This window comes from Paroedura picta, chromosome 5 (genome assembly GCF_049243985.1).
Source record: "Paroedura picta isolate Pp20150507F chromosome 5, Ppicta_v3.0, whole genome shotgun sequence".
NCBI lineage: Eukaryota > Metazoa > Chordata > Lepidosauria > Squamata > Gekkonidae > Paroedura > Paroedura picta.
In genome coordinates this window covers 103596164-103620579 of record NC_135373.1, presented here as the reverse complement: position 1 = coordinate 103620579, position 24416 = coordinate 103596164, and the positions used below count along the sequence as shown (strand labels likewise).

Sequence of the window (24416 nt, the reverse complement as noted above, 5' to 3'; positions counted from 1 at the left end):
GAATGTAAAACCTCGATCTCTGGAAGATGGGTTCTGTTCATTCCGAAGCGAGCATGCTGCCCGCTCCCAGGACACGCTGCTGCGGGGAGTCCGCGGGCCGCCCTCCGGCAGGACGCGAGGAACAGAGCGGGCGCGCCGCGTACAGAAGCAGCCACCCCCTGTCAAGCGAGGCGCTCGGCGCTCGACTACAAGTTGGCGCGGCCATCTTTCTGAATCAGGCAGATGCGTTCGGCGATCGACTCGTTCCCCTTAGCCGCTGAGAACTGGCGGGCGGCTCTTTCCCACACTAAGATGGCGGCCGTTGGTACCGGTGAGGCGGTGTGAAGCTACCAACCCCCCCCCCTTCCGCTGCGGGACGTAGAGGGGAGGGGGAAGCCTCTCCTTCGCCGTGCCTCGCCGCCGCCTCTACTTACTGCTGTAGCCCGTGGCGGAGCAGCGAGTTGAAGTCCGCCTGGGTGAGAGAGCGGGCAGGGTACGGAGGGAACTGGGCGGTCAGCGGCAGTGCCAGTTCAAACGGAGGCGGCGGGAAGAAGGGGGCCCACGAGGTCTCCCGTACACGTTAAGGGGATAGCGCGCATGCGCTCTGGGGGGTAGGGGGAGCCGGGTTTCCCTGCAGAGGGCGTTGGTGCGCCACGCCCCGGTGCAAGAGGCAGATGTGGACAGCCGGGCTCCAGCTGTTTCCCACAAAACAGCTGGGTGCCTTTTCTGCTGGGGCCAAAGGCTCCATCCGCTGTTTTCCTGGTCCCTGGGACTGTCACGTTCAGGGCTCCGTTCCTTGCGTTCGGCATAACCATCCAATTATTACTTCTCTGCAACCAATTCAAGTTACTGATGTTGGTTTTGTTTTGTGTCAGATCAGCATTGCCAAAATAAAGGGAACTCTGGTTCTTTTTCTAGGGACTTTTATGGTGTTGTGTTGGGGAAGGTCCACAGGGCAATGGTACAGCATCTGCTTTGCACTGCAGTGACAAGTGTTAGGTTGTGGGTGATGTCAAAAGACCTCTACAAAATCTATTTCTGGCCAGCCACAATAATTAATATTGACCCCGATAGTCCAGTGCAGATTTTCTCCATCCTGGGTTTCTTGATGGCCTTGGAAGGGTTTCCTGAGCTGGTGAGAGTTAATTAATTTATAATATATATATTTTAAATTTGTTAAACATTATTGGGTGATATGATCATATATGGTCATGCTGACCAAAATGGCCTGGAGGGGGTGGGAAGGGGAGGGCCCAGGGTGGGCATGTACACAGCTATGCTTCTCAGCCATATTCTGCATGATTGTGCCACTTCTGGGGTTTCTCGAATTCTGAAGAATGTTTCAGGGGGTTCTCAATGGTAAAAAAGTTGAGAAAGACTAGTCCAGTGGCTTAGTATGCAGTACCTTCCTGGAGTGCCTGTTGGTTTTAGGAAAGTGTGATGAAATGCATGAGACAAGGGATCCCTGTTACAAAGTGAACTGGGAAGCTGTGGTGTCTTGATTCATGGAGCAGCAGCAATGGGATGGAGCAGCAATGGGATGTTGATTATTTTCTGTAATTTCTATTAAAGATTATTAACTAGACTTAGAGTGGTGTAATTCTGTTCAGGACTGCAGTGTTAGTAAGCCAGTTTCATTTATGTATGGACACACAAACATAAATACCACTGTTGCTAAAGAAATATATACCTTCCCAGAAGAGAGAATCTCTGGATTTAAAATATCTATGGTACAGTAGAACAAAGCTTGAGGCTAGTAACACCTTTAAGACCAACAAAGTTTTATTCAAGACTTTTGTGTGCATGCACACTTTCTCAGATACAATGAAATGGGAATTACCCTGTCCGTACATATAAGCAGAGTGACCAGTAAATTAGCAAAAATCATAATGAAAATATTTAACAAATTCAGAGACCAAGCTGGAACAATAAGCTTAGCATTTAAGGTTATCATTTGTTTTGGTTAGTTACAGGGGAAAACATAGTAAAGAAAATGAACCTGTCAAAATTGTGTATCAATGGCCAGATGTATCCTTCATTGTAGAATGCTAAGAGTAATTCACTGAAATCCTGCTGTTCCTCTCAAGCATGGATGCATTCTAACAACTTCTTCTATAAGGGGAGAAAATGCTGTAAACATGCCTCCAAGCTTGAGAGAAGATGGATGGAGCATAATAAAACTTTGTTGGTCTTAAAGGTGCTTCTGGACTCCAACTTCGTTCTGGTGCTTCAGACCACCACAGCTACCCACGTGAATCTATGGTACTGTGGTGGTTGTGGACACTCCCTTATAAAACTACAAGAAAATACTAGTCAATGTTTGAATTACACTGTTCCCTTACTGCTTTTGAAACCTCATTCTCTCATGTACAATAAATCTTGCTAATAATTGCTGTAGAGTTTGATTGTATGTATTATCCCTGTGGATTGATGGTTTCAGAGGCAATGTGAGCCAAGCATAGTGAATGCAATAGGAATGAGGTAGTGGACTTAGTGAACAATAGTAGAACAAAGCTTGAGTCCAGTGGCAAAGTAAAAACTTTCACTTCTCCATATTAGAGATGCTGCAATGATAGTAATTAGCTACAAAACCAGAGATGCACAAATCTAGTAGTTCTAAGGGATGTTTACGCCTTGATCGGCTAGTAGGGCCACTAAACTACATTAACTGCAGTACAACATTTTTGCCAGAGATTTCATTTGTGTATATATTTAGCCTGAAGCAATATATTTATAGTCAGAACTAAATTCTGGGTTTGGTGGGTTTTACTGCCAGGGGAGAGAACATGGGGTTGTAGCCTTAATAAAACAGTGAACAGGTTCTGCATAAAAAACAGTTTATATAAAAATGTCAGAATCTAAACTATTTTGTCTAGTTATATGAGGATCCTTTTCAGAATGGCTTTTTTTTGTTTGGATGAAAAGCAGAATATAAATCTTTTAACATATGTGATAGAGAGTGATTGGTTATTTTCTGAGTTTTAACCAGCTGGCGAATTAATTGACATAAGAACAAAAGAGCCCTGCTGGATTAGAGCAGTAGTTTGTCTCATCCAGCATCCTGTCTCACACAGGGACTAACAACAGGACATAGGGGTCAAGGCCTTCCCCTGATATTCAGAGATTTAGTGACTCTGAATTTGGGGGTTCCCTTTAGTTGACAGTCATATAAGTTGTGATATTGATTGATTGATTGATTGATACAGTATTCCAAATGAGGTTGTACCATAGATATTTGCAGAAGTATTATAATATTAGCTATTTATTTTTAATTCCTTTCCTAATAATCCCTCATAGATTTTACCTTTTTCACTCCTGTGGCACACTTGGTTGACACTTTCATTGAGCTATCTGATACAACCCTCTCTTTTCCTCCCAGTCAATACAAGTTTAGACCCCATTACAGTATAATTGAAAGTGGAATTTTTTTTGTTCCAGCATGTATCACCTTACACTTAACCTACAGTAAACATAATTTGAACATTAATGCTCGCTCACCCAATTTGTAAAGATTCTGCTAGAGCTCTTCATAGTAATCCTTGGTTGTTACCATCCCAAATAATTTTGTGTCATCTTCACACATGGCAACTACATTACACACACCCCAGTTTCAGATAACTTATGAACAAATTAAATAGCATCAGCCCCAATACCCCAATATCATTGTGGGAATCCATTGCTTGTTGTTCCGTTATGAGAACTGACCAACTATTCCTACTCTTTGCTTCCTATAATTTCACCATTTTTTAATCCATAAGAGGAAGCTTTCTCTTAACCCATGAGAGTTAAACTTACTCAGGAATCTTTGATGAGGAATCTTGTCAAAGATCAGTATATAATGTCTAGTAGGTCACTACTATCTACCTGTTTGTCCACTTTTTCAGAGAACAAAAGTTTGGCAAGGCAGGACGTCCCTTTGCAGAAGCCAAATTTTCCCTCAGTAGGCTTTGTTCCTCTGTGTGACAAATAATTCTGTCTTTGACTACATTTCACTAATTTGCCTGGAGTAAATATTAGGCTATCTGTCCTGTCATTTCCTGGCTCCTCTGGACTTAAAAAAAATGGTGCCTTGAGTAAGGTTAAGAGCAATATCATGGAAGTATTTTCTAATGAAATCAATACGTTTCAAAGTACATGAGTTTCGAGTTGCAGTGCTGAACCTTATTTGAGCATAAATTTTCACAGAATTGGTGGTAAAACTAGATAATCTCTTCAGAGAATGGGAAACAGTGACTTGAGTTTCATTGAACTATCAGATCTGTCAGATCTGTCTTGAACTATCAGATCTGAGAGCCAGTTTGGTGTAGTGGTTAGGAGTGCGGACTTCTAATCTGGCATGCCGGGTTCGATTCTGCACTCCCCCACATGCAGCCAGCTGGGTGACCTTGGGCTCGCCACGGCACTGATAAAACTGTTCAGACCGGGCAGTGATATCAGCGCTCTCTCAGCCTCACCCACCCCACAGGGTGTCTGTTGTGGGGAGAGGAATGGGAAGGCGACTGTAAGCCGCTTTGAGCCTCCTTTGGGTAGGGAAAAGCGGCATATAAGAACCAACTCTTCTTCTTCTTCTTCTTCTTCTTCTTCTTCTTCTTCTTCTTCTTCTTCTTCTTCTTACTTAATGATTGTGCACAAGGTGTTTGTAGGCTATGGTACTCTGAGAAAATCCAGCCAAAGTTAAAATACGCATAGAATCATAGAGTTGGAAGGGGCCATACAGGCCATCTAGTCCAACCCCCTGCTCTACGCAGGATCAGCCCAAAGCATCCTAAAGCATCCAAGAAAAGTGTGTATCCAACCTTTGCTTGAAGACTGCCAGTGAGGGGGAGCTCACCACCTCCTTAGGCAGCCTATTCCACTGCTGAACTACTCTGACTGTCCCATTGATTTTCAAAGCAGTTCACATTTTTTCATTGGAATCAGTGGAATATCAAATCCTTATCTTTGGCTGGATCATGTTCTTGGTTTGCAATATTATTGTTCTGCTTTTAACATAAATTTCTAACAGTTTTAAAAGATGGGTAAGTATGTGTATATCATGGTAGGGATAGGATCACAACATGCAAACTTCTGGTGGAATTTTACTGAAAAGAACCTTAAGTGCCATTTTTCAATTTCATCACCAACTATAAACCATCATAGTTCACAAAAGTGCGTCAAGAGGATGTGGTATGACGAAGAAGAGGATTTTATTTTTATACCCTGCTTTTTACTACCCAAAGTGGCTTACTCTTGTCTTTCCTTCCTCTCAATAACCAGTACCGTGTGAGGTAGGTGGAGCTGAAAGAGCTCTGAGAGAACCATGAATGGCCTCAGGTCACCCAACTGGCTACATGTGGAGGAAGAGTGGGAAATCGAAGCTGGTTCTCTAGATTAGGAACCACTGCTCTTAATCACTACACCAAGCTGGCTTATGAGAAGTCATAAAATGCAGGTTTCCAGGTCATTAAATTCCAGTTGAGCCCTTTTCACAAAGAAAATCTGTGACTAAGAAAATATGTTTAAAACTAATACTGAAGGTCTGTAAATTTGAGCAAAGCATTTGAGTTTAGAATTTGTGATTAAATGCCTATTGCTTCTTTTTCATAATTTTGATTTTGTGATTGTGAAAACTGGTTCCGGTTTTTGCTGTTTCCTGTGTATTACTGCCTCAAGCAATTGCTGTTTAAACCACTGAATTCAATCTCATGAACTCTGTCACATGCCTAATGCTACACTCATTCAAATTTTGATAATCCTGGTCACAAGTAGATTGGCTATTGTGATGTCTCCTTATATTTATTATGATGACCTACACCTCTTAGATGCCTTTTTGTGCGGACTGTTATCAACTTACACAATGTAATCCACTTTGATTGTCAGCAAGAAATGCAAACTGTAAAGATAGTAAATAAAACACAATTACCCTCTACCAGCTATGGGAAGTGTTTCTGTCTTTCTTGTTCATGTGTTAGCTGTTGATCAGCTTTTTTCAACCTTTTGACCATGGAGGAGCCTCTGAAATACATTTTCAGGCTTCAAGGACCCCTGGAAGTGATGTCATCTTGCCACACCCACAGAAGTGACATGTCACCAGAAGTGACATCACCACCCACACCCTTTGCTTTCCTTTTGCTCCCTGCCTTTACTACTACTAATGTAGTTCTGCCTAATGTAGACTAGAAAGAAGGCAAGAGCTAAGAAGACAGCCCAGACCCACCATACCATGGCACAACTTATTCCCCCATTCTTTGATTTTTACACCCACAGCCTACCCACCAAGCCCTCTGGACTGAGGCAGCCAGTTCCCTAGCTTGTGGTCAAGTGCATTAAGGCAGGAGGAGAAAGGCTGCAGACCCCTAGTTGGGAATCCCTGCTGCAGACTGACATGAAGAAGTATCTCTTATCCATGCCAGGCAAAGCTCCACCTGTTACATCAAGGCTGCTGTTGAAGGCACAAGAGTAGGGCCGGTGGAAAATAAAAAGGTGGTAGTCCCAGCTGTGGGAAAAACATAGCCGTGATTCTGCAGACTTGTTTCGTTTCCTAATTTAGAGTTCCCAGGTTGACATTCAGAGAACTTCCACGTTTCTTTTTCAGGCCTGTGGTTACACTCACACACACTCCAAGGATGCCTCTTGTCCCATTGCTTCTCCTGTACCCCTGTGGAAGCAAATAGGGAGAGAGGGTTCATGGCAGGAGCACCTTCAGAGTATTCTCCATTGCCATTTTGGCATTCTCTGCAACCTGCTTACCCTCCCTATAACCCAAGAGCCCTGCTCTGCATCAGGACTCATTCTGCTGGGTTGGTGCATGTGCCTGGTTGTCTATGCAAGATCTGATCTTCTGCCTGTCAGTGCATCTGGGAGCGGGGATTTGAGTTTTTTGCTTGTGTGCAAACAGGGTTTCTAAGCTGCTTTTGTTTTGTTTTTTGGTTTTTGGGTAAATCTGTCACGATTAACAAGCATTAAATGATTGGTGTGCTGCTGTATGTACTGTTGTACAAATTCTTTTGATAAGATGGAAGATTATTCTCTGTTCTCTGTGAATTGTATCCAAAACATTGCTCTGTTATATTATAATTCACAACTGAAATTTGTTGATATTTTACTACGCATGAATTGTTTGTAAAAGACATTACTGTTAGTGGGCACAAAATAAACTTACCTGCCCCAAGAGCACAAACTCTGATTCATCATGTATGGCTGCTGCATTTAAAAGTGGAAGGCTAAACTGATGTTTACGAAGGAAAGTGAGACCAAAATCAATTAGATCCAGGAGCTGAATCTCTTAAAATATTGTGAGACTCAAAAAAAAAAAAATTAACCCTACAGCTGTACTTAATGAGAGCATGCATGTCTGTCATGCAGCTCATTTCTGTCACATTATGAGGCAGAGTGAATTCTTCCATAACAGAAACTGTCCCCTTACCTGGACTAGCATAATTTTGCTTCATTTTATCTATGGGTTTTTTTGGCAACTATGAGCCAGGTGGAGGAAATCTTGACCGTTTGAAGTGACAGAGGCTGGAATTGCTGCAGAGGCCCTGGGAAAAGGACTGCTTCTTTCAGTCTACTCTCTTCCTCCCACTACTCTTTCTTTTCCTCCTTCTCTACCTCAAGATAGCACTCAATACCAGCATGGGTGTGGGGATGTAGCACTTATGCCTGCTGTTGCCACCCTGCTGGTAGCCTCCCTAGAGCTTTTCAGCATTGTACATCAGGTGAGCAGAGGCAATCCTTGGTACCCTGCTCTGAATTTTTAAAAACTGTAATGGCTAGGTTGCATAAAAGAGATGCTAACCTGGATTCTTCTCATCGGTCATCCAGTTTTATCCTAGAATGAAATACTATCTGATTCAGCCCTATTTGATTAAAGGATGCCTAATACCAGCTCAGCCTCTTGTGGCGCAGAGTGGTAAGGCAGTGAGATGCTATCTGAAGCTCTGACCATGAGGCTAGGAGTTCGATCCCAGCAGCCGGCTCAAGGTTGACTCAACCTTCCATCCTTCCAAGGTCGGTAAAATGAGTACCCAGCTTGCTGGGGGGTAAGCGGTAATGACTGGGGAAGGCACTGGCAGACCACCCTGTATTGAGTCTGCCATGAAAACACTAGAGGGCGTCACCCCAAGGGTCAGACATGACCCGGTGCTTGCACAGGGGATACACCTTTACCTTTTACCTTTTTAATACCAGCTCACTTTGTTAAAGTCCCTGTAATAATACAAAACACAAAATGAGCGGTCACCTCTGTGCCTTATTATTAAAATATATAACATCAACTTGAAATTACTGGGAAAGGGGCTTGATTGCCATCTTAGGGGGGGGGGAACACATTCCTCCCCTGCTTTCCAGAAATCCATTCCAACAAACTGGCCCTGGAATTTAGTGTTTTTCACCAAGCCTAATCAAAAAATGCAGGCACACTTCATCCTCTTCCTCCTCCCCATTTCATCTTCATTCAGTTACTTTCCTCATTACGATTCCTCTTTATGGGAGGGTTATTCTCATTCTCTGTTTCTTAGACCGTGTCCTGTAGACGGGAACGGGGAAAGGAGCCCAGGCGTAGCAACACATTCCCAGGCCCCTGCAGGACCACCATGGCTTATGATGACTCCAAGAAAAAAGAAGGTAGGATTGTTTCATACTCTTGAGAGGTGTTACAGTGAGCATACCATCCCTAGGCTTTGGAGTGAGAGAGTAAGAAAGAAAGCCAATGTCCTGCATGGACTGGGTTTCTGCAGCATTCCAGATCCTTTCTCCCGCCCCATCAGAGATCTGAGCAAACCAAGACTTAAACATGAGTCTCACAAATAGTAATTTAACATGCTGGGTCACGCCATTGAATCCAGATCTTCCTCACAGCACATCACTGATCCCTGTACTCTTAAGCAGTTCCTGGAAAGAAGATAGCAGTGCATTCCTATGCAGTTACACCAGTGTAAGGTCACTGTAATTAAGGGCCTTAGATGGGAGTATCTCTGCAAAGGAGTGCACTGTAAGAATAGGAATAAATGCAGCCTTCCTTACGGCGGTAAAAAGCACAGTGCCTTTCCGCAGTGGAGAGGAGCAGTGCTGTGACTTCTGTCCTATTGTTTGTGTTCTTGCTTAATTTTGTGCTTCGTGCTTTATCTTTGGCCGAAATAATTGTATGTTAGCAAGTAATTGATTTATTTTTGACAATTGCACTTCTTCCTTCAGATTATTTAGAGAGTGACCAGAGTGATGGTGTGGGGTTGGTAGCTGGGAGAACCCAGCGAGAGAAGAAACGTTCCTACAAGGATTTGCTTCGGGAAGAGGAGGAGACAGCTGCTGAGGTTAGGAAGAATTCAAAGAAGAAGCTGAAGGTGAGGTAAAATGGGAAACTTGCCATTCCTTCTTCTTTAAAAAGGCAGCAGGGTCCTCAAGAATGCATTGGGCAACATTTAGGAAATCCAGGCATTTTCCTTGTATAATGTTGATCAAGTGAAGGGATTCACCTGCCATTAGGTAAAACAGATCAAATAGAATAAACTGGAATTGAGAACTGCATTGCTGAATCAGTTCAAGAGTGGTCCAGCCCAGCTTTCTACCCCGGCTGATTCTTCTGGAGGTTTCCACATGGACCACTGGAAATCTTCACCTCCTTATATTTAATCCTAGGTTCTGCCACTTAGGAATATATTACCAGTTAGAGGTTTCATTTAACCATCATTGCTTATGGATGTGACATCCTTTAATCTTGTAAAGTCATTTGAAGCACTTGACACTCACTGTACTTTGTTTATCCTTTTGAAACTAAAAAGAAAACAGGACTCTCAGGACTGTACAAATCTTGATATATATGTCCTTTCTTGCTATTTAGTCATTGTCAGAAGATTTGGGCTTTTAAATTTAGGAAAGCAATCTTCTTTAGAATAAAAAATAGGAGGAGATGGATGTGATCTTATATATCCTGTTTATCTTTCAGAAGCCTTGTTTGCTGAGCTTATATTACAAAGGTAGTTAAAATTCTCACAAAAGAAGAAATAGAATTATAATTGTACAAGTATATTTTTATGGCTTCTTACATAATCTTTGGAGTGTTAGTAAAATGTAAATTGATAACATTGTTTTTTCTGATCTTGCGGTTAGTCTGAAAAATATCTCAGAGGTATGACCTACCTCATTCTACTCCTTGGAAGTGTTTTACTGAAAGCTTTTCTACAAAACATTCCCCTTTGAACTGAAATTTCTGCAATCACTCCTGAGCTGATTGTTTTTGTTTCCTTCCATTAGGAAGTGTTATTTTCTGTTGAAAGCACATTTTCCAACTTTAATAATACAGGCCATTTTCAGATTTGAAGCAAAAAATGCTGTTTCCGTGAGAGTGTAATTAGGCATGTTTGTTTCAGAATATTCTCTCTCAGCTGCAAGTTTCCCTTCATTGCCTTGCTCTTTTTTCCTTTTTAATTTGTGTTGTGTGGCAGGAGAGTGACCTCTTCTTACTAGGGACAGAGTCTCACAAGAAGAAGAGGAGGCACTCCTCCAATGAGCACGATTGCAGAGGTAAGGATGGAAATCTGTAGCAAAGTCCACAAGGAAGGAATATAGCATGGACTGGAAGTTGTCTGGTACAATTGGATCCATAGTCCATCTCGCTCAGTCTCCTCAGACTGGCAGCACCGATCTTGGTTTTCAGACAAAGAAAGATCTTTCCAGCTCTGAGATCCTTTAGGCAGAGATGCCAGGAACTGAATGAGGGTAGGGCCTTCTACATGCAAAGCATGTGCTACTGAGCCACATCAGTTCCTGAGTTCCTGGCCCTAGAGAAGCGCGCCTGGCCTCGACCAGGGTCAGGGCCTTTTCGGTCCTGGCCCCTACCTGGTGGAATGAGCTCTCGGGTGAGCTGCGGGCCCTGCAGGACTTACCATCTTTCCGCAGGGCCTGCAAGATGGAGCTCTTCCACCAGGTTTTTGGTTGAGGCCAGGGTCAGCGAATGAGTGCCAGCATTCTCTCCCCCCCCCCCCTTGGACCTAGTAAGTTAGATCTCCTCCCTACCCTCTCTGCCGCTCTGGTAGCAGGGGGTAGGAATAATGAGAGCTTCCGCCATGTTGTGATTGTTTTTAAAGTCTTTTAATGGGTATTTTAATGGGGATAGGACTATTGTGACCCGCCACGAGCCTACAGAGAGTGGCGGGAAATAAATCTAAATAATAATAATAATAATCAGTGGAGAGAGACTCAATGTGCATAGTACTTCATGAGGGGTAAAATAAAAGAGCCGTTTCCCATAACACTTTTGTACTGCATAAAGACAGAATCATGGGGTAAAAGGTGAAGAGAAAGGACACACACATATATATAATCAATTAATTAATTAACTCCCACCCATTAGGGAATCCTTTTCAGAACCATCAATTAACCCCAGGGTTTCACGAAAACCTGGTTGAAGAAGCCTTATCTAGACAGAGGTCCTTGCCTAGAGCAAATAATGTTTTCTCCATTCCAAACCCAAACTGAAATGGGTCTTCCCTTTGTTCCCTATTGTACTAGCATACCAGAACCAAAATAATCTCTGAAATGAAATGTGGCCTTATTCTTATAGCTCCATCAATTTGAATTGGCCCCCACTGATTAATCAGCTACAGCTGACAGTCTTGCTTCCAGGACCAACTCCCTGCAAAGGATTACTCCCGAAGTTCCTCAGCTGATATGTAGGTGATGGGATGATTGATATTGTGTATGCATTTATCTCCATTATTCATTCTCCTTTGCATATTTTCAGATCTTTCTCCTTCTGATTTATCTCTGACTTTGGATCCCTCTTCAAAGAAGAGAAAAAAATTAGCGTCTAGTCCACCGTCAGTTGATACTGCCATGGATTTACTTAAGGCGATCACTTCTCCTTTGGCCACAGGCTCTAAGTCTTCTAAAAGGACATCTGAAAAATCGTCTCATTCTTCACTCACTGCCTCTGGACATTCAGAGGGCAAGAGAGAGCATCACAAAAAAAAGCCAAGTGGGAGCAGTAACGACCTGTCCTTGGATGATGGCTCTTTACACAAATCCAAAAAGATGAAGCCTCCTTATGTGAACACGGAAACATTGACTTTGCGTGAACCTGATGGCTTAAAGATGAAACTTATCCTTTCACCAAAGGAGAAAGGGGGGAGCACAGTAGAAGAGCCCTTTCCGCATGCAGCACCACCAGCATCAAAAAAATCCTCCAAAAAGTCATCCCGAGATGAACATGGATCATTCCTCCCAAGTCATGATACGCACAGCTTTCTGAAATCATCCCGAAAGAAGCACAAGCCACTGCCAGACTCACATCCCCCTCCAGTCACTGAGAGCTTTGGCCCAGAGGCTCCCCTTTTCCCAGAAGGACAGAGCAGTGAGTTTGAGCTTCTAGGCCTGGAACCACAACTGGAATCAGGTTCATCCTCTGGAGGGGAGCTGGAGGCTGGCGAGTTGGTGATTGATGACTCATTCCGTGAGATAAAGAAGAAGAAGAAATCCAAGAAGAGTAAAAAGAAAAAGGACAAGGAGAAGGAGAAGGAGAAGCATAAGGAAAAGAGGCATTCCAAATCTAAGAAGAGTTCTGGGATGTCTTCTTCCTTGGTGGTAGCCGAAGGAACACCACCACTGCCAGTTGCTCCAACCAGCCCACAGTTTGCTGTTCCCGTTCCGCCACCACCTCCCCTTCCTCCTCCTCCACCACCCCCGCCTCCACCACCCCCTCCTCCTGTTTTTCACACAGATGGTCAGAGTGAGAAGAAGAAGAAGAAAGAAGAAAAAGAGAAGGCAGAAAAATTGGAAAAAGAAAAGGTAAAAATCTACAACTGGCCAAATTGATTACATGCCTATGATGGCTAAGAAAACGTAATTGTTTTTGTAGGACACCAGCCCAGACTATTTTTTACTCCCAGACCCATAACCAAAATTAATTTTCTATTTCAAGAAATGTCAGAGGTTTAAAAAAATGCTTTTGCTGATTTGTTTTTAACTTTCAAAATATGAATGTAATATATAAATCAAACTTGCTGAGAGCCAGAAATACTTCATGCTGGAGAAGTGCCCATTTTGCTCTGGAAGGCATCTGATACTGAAGCATTATTAGCTTGTGATATAAACAGCCCCCTAACACACGCCATCCAGAAAAGGAGAGCAAAAGCAAGTGACTAGCAACTTCTGAAGCAAAAGATTCTCCAGATGTTTATATGGTCTGTTTTTAAAATATATTCATCAGTATATTTTATTTTATTTCCTTTTTTGCGTTTAGCCAAAGAAGAAGAATATGTCTGCCTACCAAGTATTCTGTAAGGAATATCGAGTGAATATTGTTGCTGAACATCCAGGAATAGGTAATAAGAGAACAACTCTGTAAGGGTGTGTTCTGCTTTCTTTTTACTGCCTTTAAACACTTGGAATGAATTTGTGCAGGGTTGAAACTAGGGATGGGCACAAACCATGTTTTTTGTTGTTCATGGCTATACAAAACAATACAAACCAAGAGATTAGTTCATGAGCCATGTAAAGTTTTAACCCCTGCTTTCTGTTCCCCATGAAAAGTCACAGGAAGCTGAAAGCTGGGGTTTAAATTCCTTCCAGTCATTTATATACCAGACAGCTGACTGGTGGACAATTGCCACAATCTGCATTAAAATTCATGGAAGTTTCTGGTAGTTCTTAAGTTTGTGAACATTGCTTCATGAAGCAACCAAAATTTGTGATGAACTTTAGTTTGTCAGCTGGTTTGTACCCTGAAGTCTGAAGAATGTTTCAAGGGTTTCTCAACAGTTCAGAAAGGCTGCACTATACCTCTGCTAAGAAACAAAATTTATTTGCATTTAAATTGGGAATATCAATGAGGCAGACACTATGCAAATACAGGATGGGGGGATTAGATGACTCCAAATATGATTAAATAAAGGAACTGCCTCTGTAAGCACACAGATGGGATGAACTGCTTTGCTGACTTCCAGAATGGAGCTTTGTCCTTTAAAAAAATTGCTAGATTCTTGCCTCAATGGAAATTACCCCTTTATATGAATTTTTTAAAGGTATGTGAACTGGGGAGGGGGGAGTAGTTGTGGCTTATTCCATCTTGGGACTCTTTGGATGGCATTGAAAATTACATATCCTCCAGTGTGATGCTGCCTCTATGAATGATAGGCAAACATTCACAGTCCAACATTCAGGCTCATCCAGGCATTGTCTTGGTTCAGTACTGGAGTACTGGCTGCTGTTACAAACAGACTTCATGTCCAGATTTTTGCTTGCAGGAGGAAAAATACTTTGCTCTTAACGTTTTCTGGCAACTGGGGTTTGTTGGGACTACATGGGTATTAAATTTTAGGTGCCCATCTTTAACCACTCCTAGCGGAGCGGATAATATATTTTGTTAAGGGCACCAAAGGTGGGCCCTGTCTGTGATGAGGAAGGGTGCCCATAGGCCCCTTCTTCTGAAATGACAATTGCGGTGCCCAATCGGCAGCCGCAAAGCGTCTGAGCCTTCGGGGAGTCTGAGCCTTCGGGGAGGGCGGTATATAAATCTAAATAAATAAATTGTCAGTCCGGCAGCAAGGGATCAATTGCGAGCCGTGCACAGCGCGGCTCCCAATTGGTCCCTTGCCGCCGGACTGACTAATCAGGAGGCTCTCACTCAGCTGGACTCTCACTCAGCTTTTGGACCCTGCCAGATGTAAGTTTCTCGATCAGCACATATTACAGTCTCATGTGGAAAGAACTACGACTTCACCTACGACTTCACCTGTGTCCCTTCTGCATAGATACGTTTTTCAGGAATTCAGATCATTTTGTTTTTACGATAGTGTGTAGTTCAAATGATAATTTTAGTAATGGACCAGACTATAAATATGCATAGGCCAAATTCCTGAAGAAAGCTGGGAAACCTGTTTTTGTTCTGAATCTTTTACCGTCTCTAATTTCCTGTAGATTTTGGAGAGCTAAGCAAAAAGCTGGCAGAAGTTTGGAAACAGCTGCCAGAGAAGGATAAGCTGGTAAATATGAGATGCTTCCATTAAAATTACACATGTAATGAGTCACCTTGTCTTGGCACATTGCCACCATGGTCTTCATATTTATTAACTCCTCATTTCCCTCAGATTGCATATTTCTCACTTGTGTCTATGGGCATGATTGTAATATTTGATATCTGCTGATGAAAAATAATGTGGTTGTTCATCTTCCCCAACTCTTTCATTTTGAAACAGCTGGTGTGATGTTTGTAAACATGTTGTGTTTCCCTATTATTTCCAGGTTTGGAAGCAAAAGGCTCAGTATTTGCAACACAAGCAAAATAAAGCAGAGGCTACAACAGTGAAGAGGAAAGCAACCTCATCAGAGGGTGCCCCTAAGCTGAAAGGTAATAATCAAACCTGCTTTCACACAGGATTTGTTCTCTGCATGGAAAAAAGCAGACCCCCCATGTTTGTTTTGGAGCTTCCAGACAGAAGAAGAACTGGGGTTTTGTACCCTGCTTTTTACTACCTGAAGGAGTCAAAGCAGCTTACAATTACCTACCTTTCCTCTCCCCTTAGGTGAGGCTGAGAGAACTCTGATTGGCCCAAGGTCACCCAGCTGGCTGCCTATGGAGGAGTGGCGAATCAAAGCCAGTTCTCCAGATTAGAGGCCACCATGCTTTACCACTACATCACGTTGGCACTCAGATAGCATCATATTCATTCCAAGCACAACTCCTGGGCCTTTCTCATTTGGAGCAAAAGGAAATCCTCCTTTGATACAATTCAAAGGAGGAAATGTGGGGAGACTTTATGCAGGAGTGTGGACACTCCACATTCAGCCAATCTGGGAAGAGGCAGAGCTAAGTTCTGCCTTGAGAATTGCAGTGTTAAGTTGTGCAAAAAAGGCAGGGTGGAAGGAAACACGAATTTTAGCTCTGCATTTCCTCCTTTAAAATACATTTTAGGGGGTTTTACCTGTCCTTGGTGGAGCCATGCTTTAACTGTGGCTCACTTAGAAGTGGGCCTAACATGACACTGGGGTGACAACTAGCAGTGAAAAGCACAGTGACAGGGCATGAAATAGCAGCCTTCATTTCCTACTGTTTCTACCATGGGGGGACCTTGATGTGCCATGTAGAAGCGGCTGAATTCTAACTTGATTCTTAGTCTTATGATATGACTAGCTGCAATCAGAAATTGGAGAGTGCTATTTTCTCCTGAGCTATACTGTTATATCTTATTGCAGTGTTTTTCTGTTTTTAGTAAAATGGTTACAAAACCTCTGACTTTATGTGTAACAACCAAGTGTTGTTCCATAGCCTGTAAAATACGGACATAAATGACAGTGTTCAGTTTCATGTAGTTTCAAATGCCTTCCTAACCTGCCTCAACCCAATACTAGTAACTTGGACATTTTGGTTTGGAGAGCACTAGTCACCCCCTTCACTGGACATTAGAAAACTGTTCAGATATATAGTGTGTGATGTCTGCTTAGAAGATACTTAATTCCTTTACATCCTACCTTTCTTCCATTATGGACATTGCAGCTTCTCTAACAGGCATGCTTTTACCGCATAAGAAGTCGCCGTCTAGTACTGTAGTATTACCTTCATCACCCATCAAAGTTCCTGAAACAGATCCTATCGATGTCGCTGCACATCTACAGTTGCTGGGAGAATCTCTAAGCCTCATTGGCCACAGGCTGCAGGAGACTGAAGTAGGTGCTTTCATTGGCTAATAGAGCTATTTTATTTATAACAGTACAGGCTTCTTCCATGTCAGGAATTGTAGAGGCAAGAGGGAGAGAAAAATGTAGGGGCATGAGGGAGAAAAAGAATTGGGACATTTCCATCTCCTTTTTTAGGATAAAATATGCTCTCCGTGTCTTGTTTGAGCCTAGCTGATTGCAACATTTCAAGGGGCATATTCACTCCTCATCAAGCCATTTGTGGGGAAATGTTTTCTGATTTAAAAGCTTAAATGTTTGTGCATAGCTAGGGAAGCCCCTGAGTATACAGAAACAAATCTTTGTCTAAGGGTGGGCACTATTTCCTGCTTTCATGATAGGCATTCAGCTACAAATTTGATTACGAGAAGGAAATGTTGAGTCAATCAAAGGAATAAACAGTTTGGATCCCCTCCTCTCTCAGTACTCTGTAAACTCTGAGACTTAAATGTGCCAACTCCCTGTTCTCCCCCACCCAATCTCTCTGCTTTTTTTTTTCGTTGACTGGCACTCAACATATCTTGCTTGTAATGTGCTTGTACAGAACAGAGTTGTCAGCCATTTAAGGAAGCGGCTTAGAAAATATGACTCTTAAGGCAAGGAATAGATTGACACTTACACTGCTTTCTTTACTAATCTTTTATTCACCTTTTGTGCTTCTTAGGGCATGGTGGCTGTATCAGGAAGCCTGTCAGTGCTCCTGGATTCAATTATCTGTGCCCTGGGCCCTTTAGCATGCCTGACTTCCCAGCTACCTGAGCTGAACGGCTGCCCCAAACATGTTTTGGTGAGTTGCGTGCAATGGTGTGGATTTTCCAGGGGTGGGGGAATATGAATTGGTACTTTTTTATGCCCTAAATAGATGCCGACTCTGATCTAGCATGTTTTGATGTGGACAAAATTTAAAATGTATTTATTTGCTTCTTTTGTCATACACCTTTCTCACAGCCATGAGTCACAATAACAGCAGATATTTGAGATTTAACATAATAATAACAAGTGTTATTTAAACAAGCAAATGCAAACCTTTATTTTGAAAATTGGAATTATTCATATAGAATTAAATACAGTATCACTGTACAGTATACAGTACAGTTTCTCTTACATTTCTTGTGTTTAACTGGGGGAAACAAAGATACTTAAAATTGTTGACATACTAACAGCACAGTCACAAAGTACAGCTGCAGACTTCTAAGTTTGTAGAAGTCAGTGGGTTTAGAAGGTTACAATTCTGCTTTGGAATTGTATAGTAATTAAAGCATCCCCAAAGAACTCTGCATGATGTGGTGGGCCCGTAGTTGTCCACTAATTTATTCCTATAAAATTTACCTGTTTTCCATGGAGGTCACTGGGGGAACCTCCATTTCTGTACTTCTTTTGCATTATTCGTTAGTTCTATATCAGATCGTTGATGAGGGTATCTTTTTGAGAAGCCAAAAAGGTCAAAATAAAGGAAATGAATTTAAGCCTATCTAGGGTAGAACACAATTCTAAAATTTACTAATATTTATTAAATTAAAAACCCAAGCCTTATCACATAGCCTCAGAAAATCAGTGCATACATACATATCAATGCCTCCACTGACCAGACACATGTTGACATTACCACCTGTATCAATTATCAGACATGAAATTAAAACAGCATATATAAAATACAAGAATGACGAAGATTGTTATATACAGAATTAGCTCCTATACGTGAAATTATATAGGACACTATGGACCTTGGTCAGTTCTGTGGACCAGAAGGCCAGATAAAACAAATTGAGGCCTCTGGTGTTTCAAAAGCAGGCCCTGGTCAAGGTAAGCACTTTCAGTATCCAGTAAATGCCATGTAGGAGCCAACCTTTATCCAAAGTATGCCTGAGCTGTATGCTGGAATGCTTTTGAAACATTAACTGCAGCTTTGAACTGCCATACTTGTGTTTATTGTTAATTTATGAAACAGCAAATCTTTAAAAATGGAGCATATTCTGCTAAAAAATAATTGGGCACTGGATAATTCTCTACCCCATATCTCCTGGTCTGTGTCGTATTCTGCCTGTAAACTGTAGCTTCCTTCTGTACATCTTCCAGATTGGAGGCTTGGTTTTAGTATGTATTTTCACATAACAGTGCTTCTCCACGTGCTGCCTTTCAACAAAATTCTTAGTGCTAGTATACAGTTCCTCACAGTTCATGTAATGCAGTTTCTGAAAAGAACATTTCAATTGTTTTTTTGCTGGGGCTGGGGGAGAAAGAGAGAGAGAGAGAGAGAGAGAGAGAGAGAGAGAGAGAAAGAGCAGACAATTACAGGGATCCTGAAGCTGAATATAACAGGTTGTTTGGCACAATCATTATATTGCTCATTAAATACAGAATGTGTGTCTAACTTTCTGTGCACAGTACATGGGTCTTTCCTGGTTGAATGTCTATGCAAGAGATAATGTGAAAGCTTTGATTTTGTATATGTGAGAAAATCAACATAGCGTCTTTTCCTCCTTGCATTGTGACCTCACCCTGTTGGATGTTGTGCGTGTGCTGTAATTAGAAACAAGTAATAAAATTGAGTACCCAGCTTGCTGGGGGGTAAACGGTAATGACTGGGGAAGGCACTGGCAAGCCACCCCGTATTGAGTCTGCCATGAAAACGCTGGAGGGCGTCACCCCAAGAGTCAGACATGACTCGGTGCTTGCACAGGGGATACCTTTACCTTTACCTTTAATAAAATTCTGCCCCTTGAATACGCATGCCATTCTGCAAATTGATCTTTCAAAATGTATTCATTTGAAAGCCACAGACTTCTCTCTTGCACAACTCTAGCACAGAAGAACGTGTTCATTAAGGCAGGGGTAGTCAACCTGTGGTCCTCCAGATGTCCATGGACTACAATTTCCATGAGCCCATTGAGCCTACAATTTCCATGAGCCTACAATTTCCATGACCACAGGTTGACTACCCCTGCATTAATGTGTTTGGGGGAAGATGGAGGGGGGGGGGGGGTTTCAAGGAGCAAACAGCAGCCAAGCTAATCCCATATATGTAGCAAAATTGAGTTTAGAGGTGAGAAAAAAAAGAGGTAGTAAACAATAGCACAGCTTCCCCACAGCAAGGGAATGCTACCCTCCATCTATTATACATGGACAAAACCCCATGGTTTTGTCATTTAGAAGGGCTTGTACCCTCCTGACCACTATGGTGATCTTCTGAGACCCTGCTTTAGGTGCCCCCTCCCTCTTCTAAGATTAGGCAGGTGGTAATGCCAAAGAGGGACTTTCTAGTCATGGCACCAAAAGTATGGTACTCCCTCCCCAGGCATTTGACAGTCCCTCTATAATTGCTTTGTCCTGCCCTATGTTTTAATTATTGGTTTTGTGTTTTGACATTTTTACTTGTATATGTTCAGTGTGATGCAAATTACAGCTGCAATTATGTGGAAAGACCATTTGTATGCCCCAGTCTACATGTCCCTATGAAAAGTTTATGAAAGACTGTACCTCCCCTAAGCTGCAGTTTCTACATTTTATCTGCAGGTGACACTCAGACATTTTCTTCAGCCCTTGCAGTGTTAGCAAAAATGTATTTGACTTATTTAAACTGTTAATATTCTCACTTCCTGGTATGTATAGAAGGTAGCATTCCTTAAAAAAAAATTAAAACCAAGTGTTTCAGATTTAAAAGATACTACAACTGGTACAGAATGCTGCGGCCAGGATTCTCACTAAAACATCATGGAGATCCCACATCTGGCCGGCACTCCAACAACTTGGCTGGCTCCCAGTTGAATTCCGGATTAAGCTTAAGGTTCTGGTAATCACCTTTAAGGCCATACGTGGTTTGGGCCCAGTGTATCTGAGAGATCGCCTTCCTGCCTATACCTCCAAAAGAGCCCTACGCTCTGCCACCTCCAACTGGCTGCAGATCCCTGGCCCCAGAGAAGTGCGTCGGACCACAACAAGGGCCAGAGCCTTCTCGGTCCTGGCCCCCACCTGGTGGAATGAGCTCCCTGAGATCAGAGCCCTGCCCGAATTTCCACAGTTCCGCAGGGCCTGCAAGAGGGAGCTCTTCCACCAGGCATTTGCTTGAGGCCGACTGACTCAGAACCCCTGCTGGTCCCCCCAGATGCCTGCCCATGACTCTCCCAAAATTACTGTTAATTGTTATTAGATTATAATTGTGGTTTTGTAATCTTTTGATGTTTTTTAAAGCTGTTTTGATGTTATAGTCTATATGTTTCATGTAAGTTATAATGTTCTGTGTAAACCGCCCAGACCTGCAAAGAAATGGACGGTATAGAAATCTAAATTAAATAAATAAATAAATAAATACTAAAGACCAGCAATCCATTTAGATCCAATAATCCATCATCAAAAGGTATCAACAGTTGCAGATCTCCCTCACTTCCCTCTCCCCATTATTAGGGTTGTAATACCCACATGGAGTAACAGCCCTGTGGGTTGAAGGGCTGAATTGACAAGGGGAGCAACATCTCCTTTCTTGTAACAAAGCAGCAATTTCACCCCCTTCCACCCTCTTCACTGAGGCCGGAAATGGAAATTACTTCTGGGAGGAGGAGAACATAGGGAAGATCCACCAGCAAATCAACAGATCAGTCACATTGTATATGATTACCGACTGCGTTTTCTTTCATTCACTTGTTCTGTCTAAAATATATCAGTTTTAAAAGCTACTGAGTTAAATGAGTATGTCATTTCTTTTCTTTCCAGTCAAACACACTGGACAACATTGCCTACATAATGCCTGGACTCTGACAGGAAGAGGATTCTGAGTCATGAATTGCAACTGTGCAACTAGTGTGTGCACATATCTTGCATTTTACTGGCATTCTTCAAGGATTCTAATTGGTAAAGTTTTACCATTTCAGCCTGTAATGCATAAAACAGCCGTTCGGCGTTTCACTTGGTTTGATGAATAGTCGCGGAGCTTAATTTGAGAGAATCCATGTTTTCTCCTATCCAAATGCTTAATTCCTGTTTAGCATTAGGACGACTTTTGACACATCAGCCTTAATTTTGAAAACGTAAATGAAATGAGTTTTACTTGGAAACATCACCCTAAAGAAATGTTACAGATGAAAGACCTCTTTTCTACGAAATGTTTTAGATATAAACTTTCTACTTCTCTGAGAGAAGTCAGTTGGAAGGGAGTTGTGATGAGTTGGCCTGCGTTTTCTTATTGCTGGGAGAAGAATGCTGTTTTGCCTTAGGACTTGTGCTGGCACCAGTAAACCTCAGCTTCCCCATTAAACCTTCCAGATATTTATGGAGGAGGAAAATAATGAATTAAAGGTTCTCAAATGCCTTGGAGACAGTAGTGGATTCTTGAGTTATATGAGTAGCTGACCTTGGTGAAAATATACATTGCTTCTTCTCTGCTGACTTCAGTATTTAGAAATGCTCATCACCAGCAGTAAATGGACAGTGTCCTCTTCACATGGTGCTGCTGTATAAGTTTTAAAGATAGTGTTAAGATGAAATGAAAGGGCCTATGACTGACATAGAGCAGAAAGATCTTCTGTCCATCATACAGGAGCTTCAGTGTTCAGAATTCCTGGTCCTCATTGGGATAGCACTTCATTTGTATACATAGCCCCATGTGTTGCATTCTGATCATGTGTATTTGCATCTTCATGTATGTAGTAGTTTTATTTATATTGTATATTTCTGTATATAGCTGTAATTTAAAAACAAAAGTTTGTTCCACCAATACTATATGAGAAACATGTGCTTGCTGTTATCACCTAAATGCTCTTGGGCCTAGACAGAATGAGAAAAAATAGTAGCAATAGGATTTTTATGATCAATGGAAATGAACATGTAAAAACGTTATGTTCTGCCCTGATCCCCTTTATTACTTGTAATAATGTAGTCATCTGGTAATGGCAAAAAAGGTAAATACTTTTGTTTCCAGGACTTAATTTCACAGTCTTTTTGCAGGCACTTAGAACTGAGCTGTTCCTTATTGGCAGACTGTTAGATTGACTGACTGGATTTAACAAGGCATTTAACTAAAACTGTTTCTGTACTCTGTGGTAGCAGTTAGATAAATGATCTCCTTTTATGTTTTTCCTCTTCCGTAAGCCCAGTGAGGACAAGACTAGCTATAATAGGTGCTGTTCTGTAAATTAACCTATGTGCTGGTGGCTAATGGTTTTTATAGTTTATTCAGATCTTTATACTTATATGAATAGTCCAGCAGCATGTAATAGGAGAAAGGAATCTCCCTGAAGCTGGACAATTGTCTCAAAAGATTTCTTACTAGAGACATGTGATACCTGGTCTTAAGATTTCAGATTTTAATTATGGAGAGCAATGTTAGTTCTCTGTACATAAATATATTGATCTCAGATTAAAGAGAAGGTGATCTGCTTCAGTTGTGCCGTGCGTATTATGGCAGACTTGAAGGTTTTAAACACAAAAGACCTATTCATGTATTCTTATTTAAAATTTGTACATATTTGTATAATCTCTATCCTGTGATATTTGTAACTAGAGAGCCTTAGACTGAGACTCTAGCAGGTTTTTTTACATTTGTTGTTTCCTGCCACTTAATAAAAATTGTATAGACCTTTTGCTAATGTATATAAACTTTGTAAGAACTTGAATCATGTGTCTTGATTAATTTCAGAATTTTTTTGCACTGGTATATCAACAAACTATTCCTTTTGCATTTGGCTATCAGAATCCCTGGCATTTTTCTCTCCAGCTGCAGTATTTTCTGTTTACTTACTACATGTCTCATTAAGAATCCACTATGCACTAGCACTTAACCGTTGTTTTTTTTCAGTCATTTCTCCACAGATTTTGGTCAGTTGAAATCCAGGAACAGCTGCTATGAAAAGCTATTGAAGAACACATTGTATTGACTTGGTGGTTAGCAAGATATAGAACTGTTTAGGCACAATGGTGGTACATTGATATCATGATTCAGACAGTTTTAGATTCAGGGTCCTATATTTTCTGATCTTAGAGACTGGAGCTAGTAAATACTACAAAACACTTGAGAACAATTTCTGACTATAGCAGGATGCTGCAAAATGCAATATTTCAACATTCTTACCTAGATACTTCCTTATAGTGTTTAGACATAAGTTTCAGGGAGAATTTAAAACTGAAAGACCTGTTCGCAGAGGTTTCAGCATACCAAGGAAACCACTGCTTGTTTGTCCTGTTTTGAAATAATTAGCAAATGGAAGGCATTTTTTAAGGTAGTGTGTTATTTGCACGATATAGGTGGATTTATTTTTTTAACTTAGGAAAACAGTAATCTTGAAGTAAAATGCTTTGAACAGTGTAATGGAAGGAAGTGGAGGAAGGTACCTTTTCCTTACTAGAAAAATCTCTTATACCATGGTTTCCTGAGAAAGCACACTGGTCACCAGTAACCACACCACTAAACAACTGAGAGGGTATCTTTCTAGTACAGTACTAGACTAACAAAGTAACAGGGCAGAAACTCTGGAAAATACCTTATGAGAAACTGTAGCATCTGTGCGATCTAGCATGTGGGGAAAAGATGAAGAGAAATATCCCAGTGAAAAAGCTTGTACCAAGTAAAGCCAAAAATGATGCCTTTATCAAAAGGGTTAATGAAGATGGGGTAGGGGAACAAACAGGTGGTTGTAGTCAAAAAGTGGTGGAGAAAGGACAAAACAACGTACATTCTTGTCCTTCACTAGTTTGAATGATTTTATTTGCATCATGTTGGAACTATAGGAAACAGCAAGTTTTGCTGCAGCAAAATGTCAACACTTGTCTTCCAAGTCAAACTGTCTGTCATGTAGTATGAG

The 24416-nt window shown here is 41.7% G+C and overlaps 1 protein-coding gene across 2 annotated transcripts; it reads left to right on the top strand.

Moving 5' to 3' along the window:
* Positions 1 to 23231, top strand: HMGXB4 (HMG-box containing 4). 2 transcript variants are annotated; one of them, XM_077339663.1, is made up of 11 exons: positions 1 to 455; positions 8478 to 8583; positions 9154 to 9299; positions 10401 to 10479; positions 11699 to 12741; positions 13196 to 13277; positions 14872 to 14936; positions 15196 to 15301; positions 16448 to 16617; positions 17291 to 17413; positions 21334 to 23231. In XM_077339663.1, the coding sequence occupies exons 2-11, from the start codon at positions 8553 to 8555 to the stop codon at positions 21376 to 21378; spliced, it is 1890 nt and encodes a 629-aa protein (XP_077195778.1). In that variant the 5' UTR covers positions 1 to 455; positions 8478 to 8552; the 3' UTR covers positions 21379 to 23231. The 2 variants fall into 2 exon arrangements, with proteins under 2 accessions (XP_077195778.1, XP_077195779.1); XM_077339664.1 differs by lacking the exon at positions 8478 to 8583 and having other exon boundaries at positions 4 to 455.
* The last annotated feature ends 1185 nt before the right edge of the window (positions 23232 to 24416 follow it).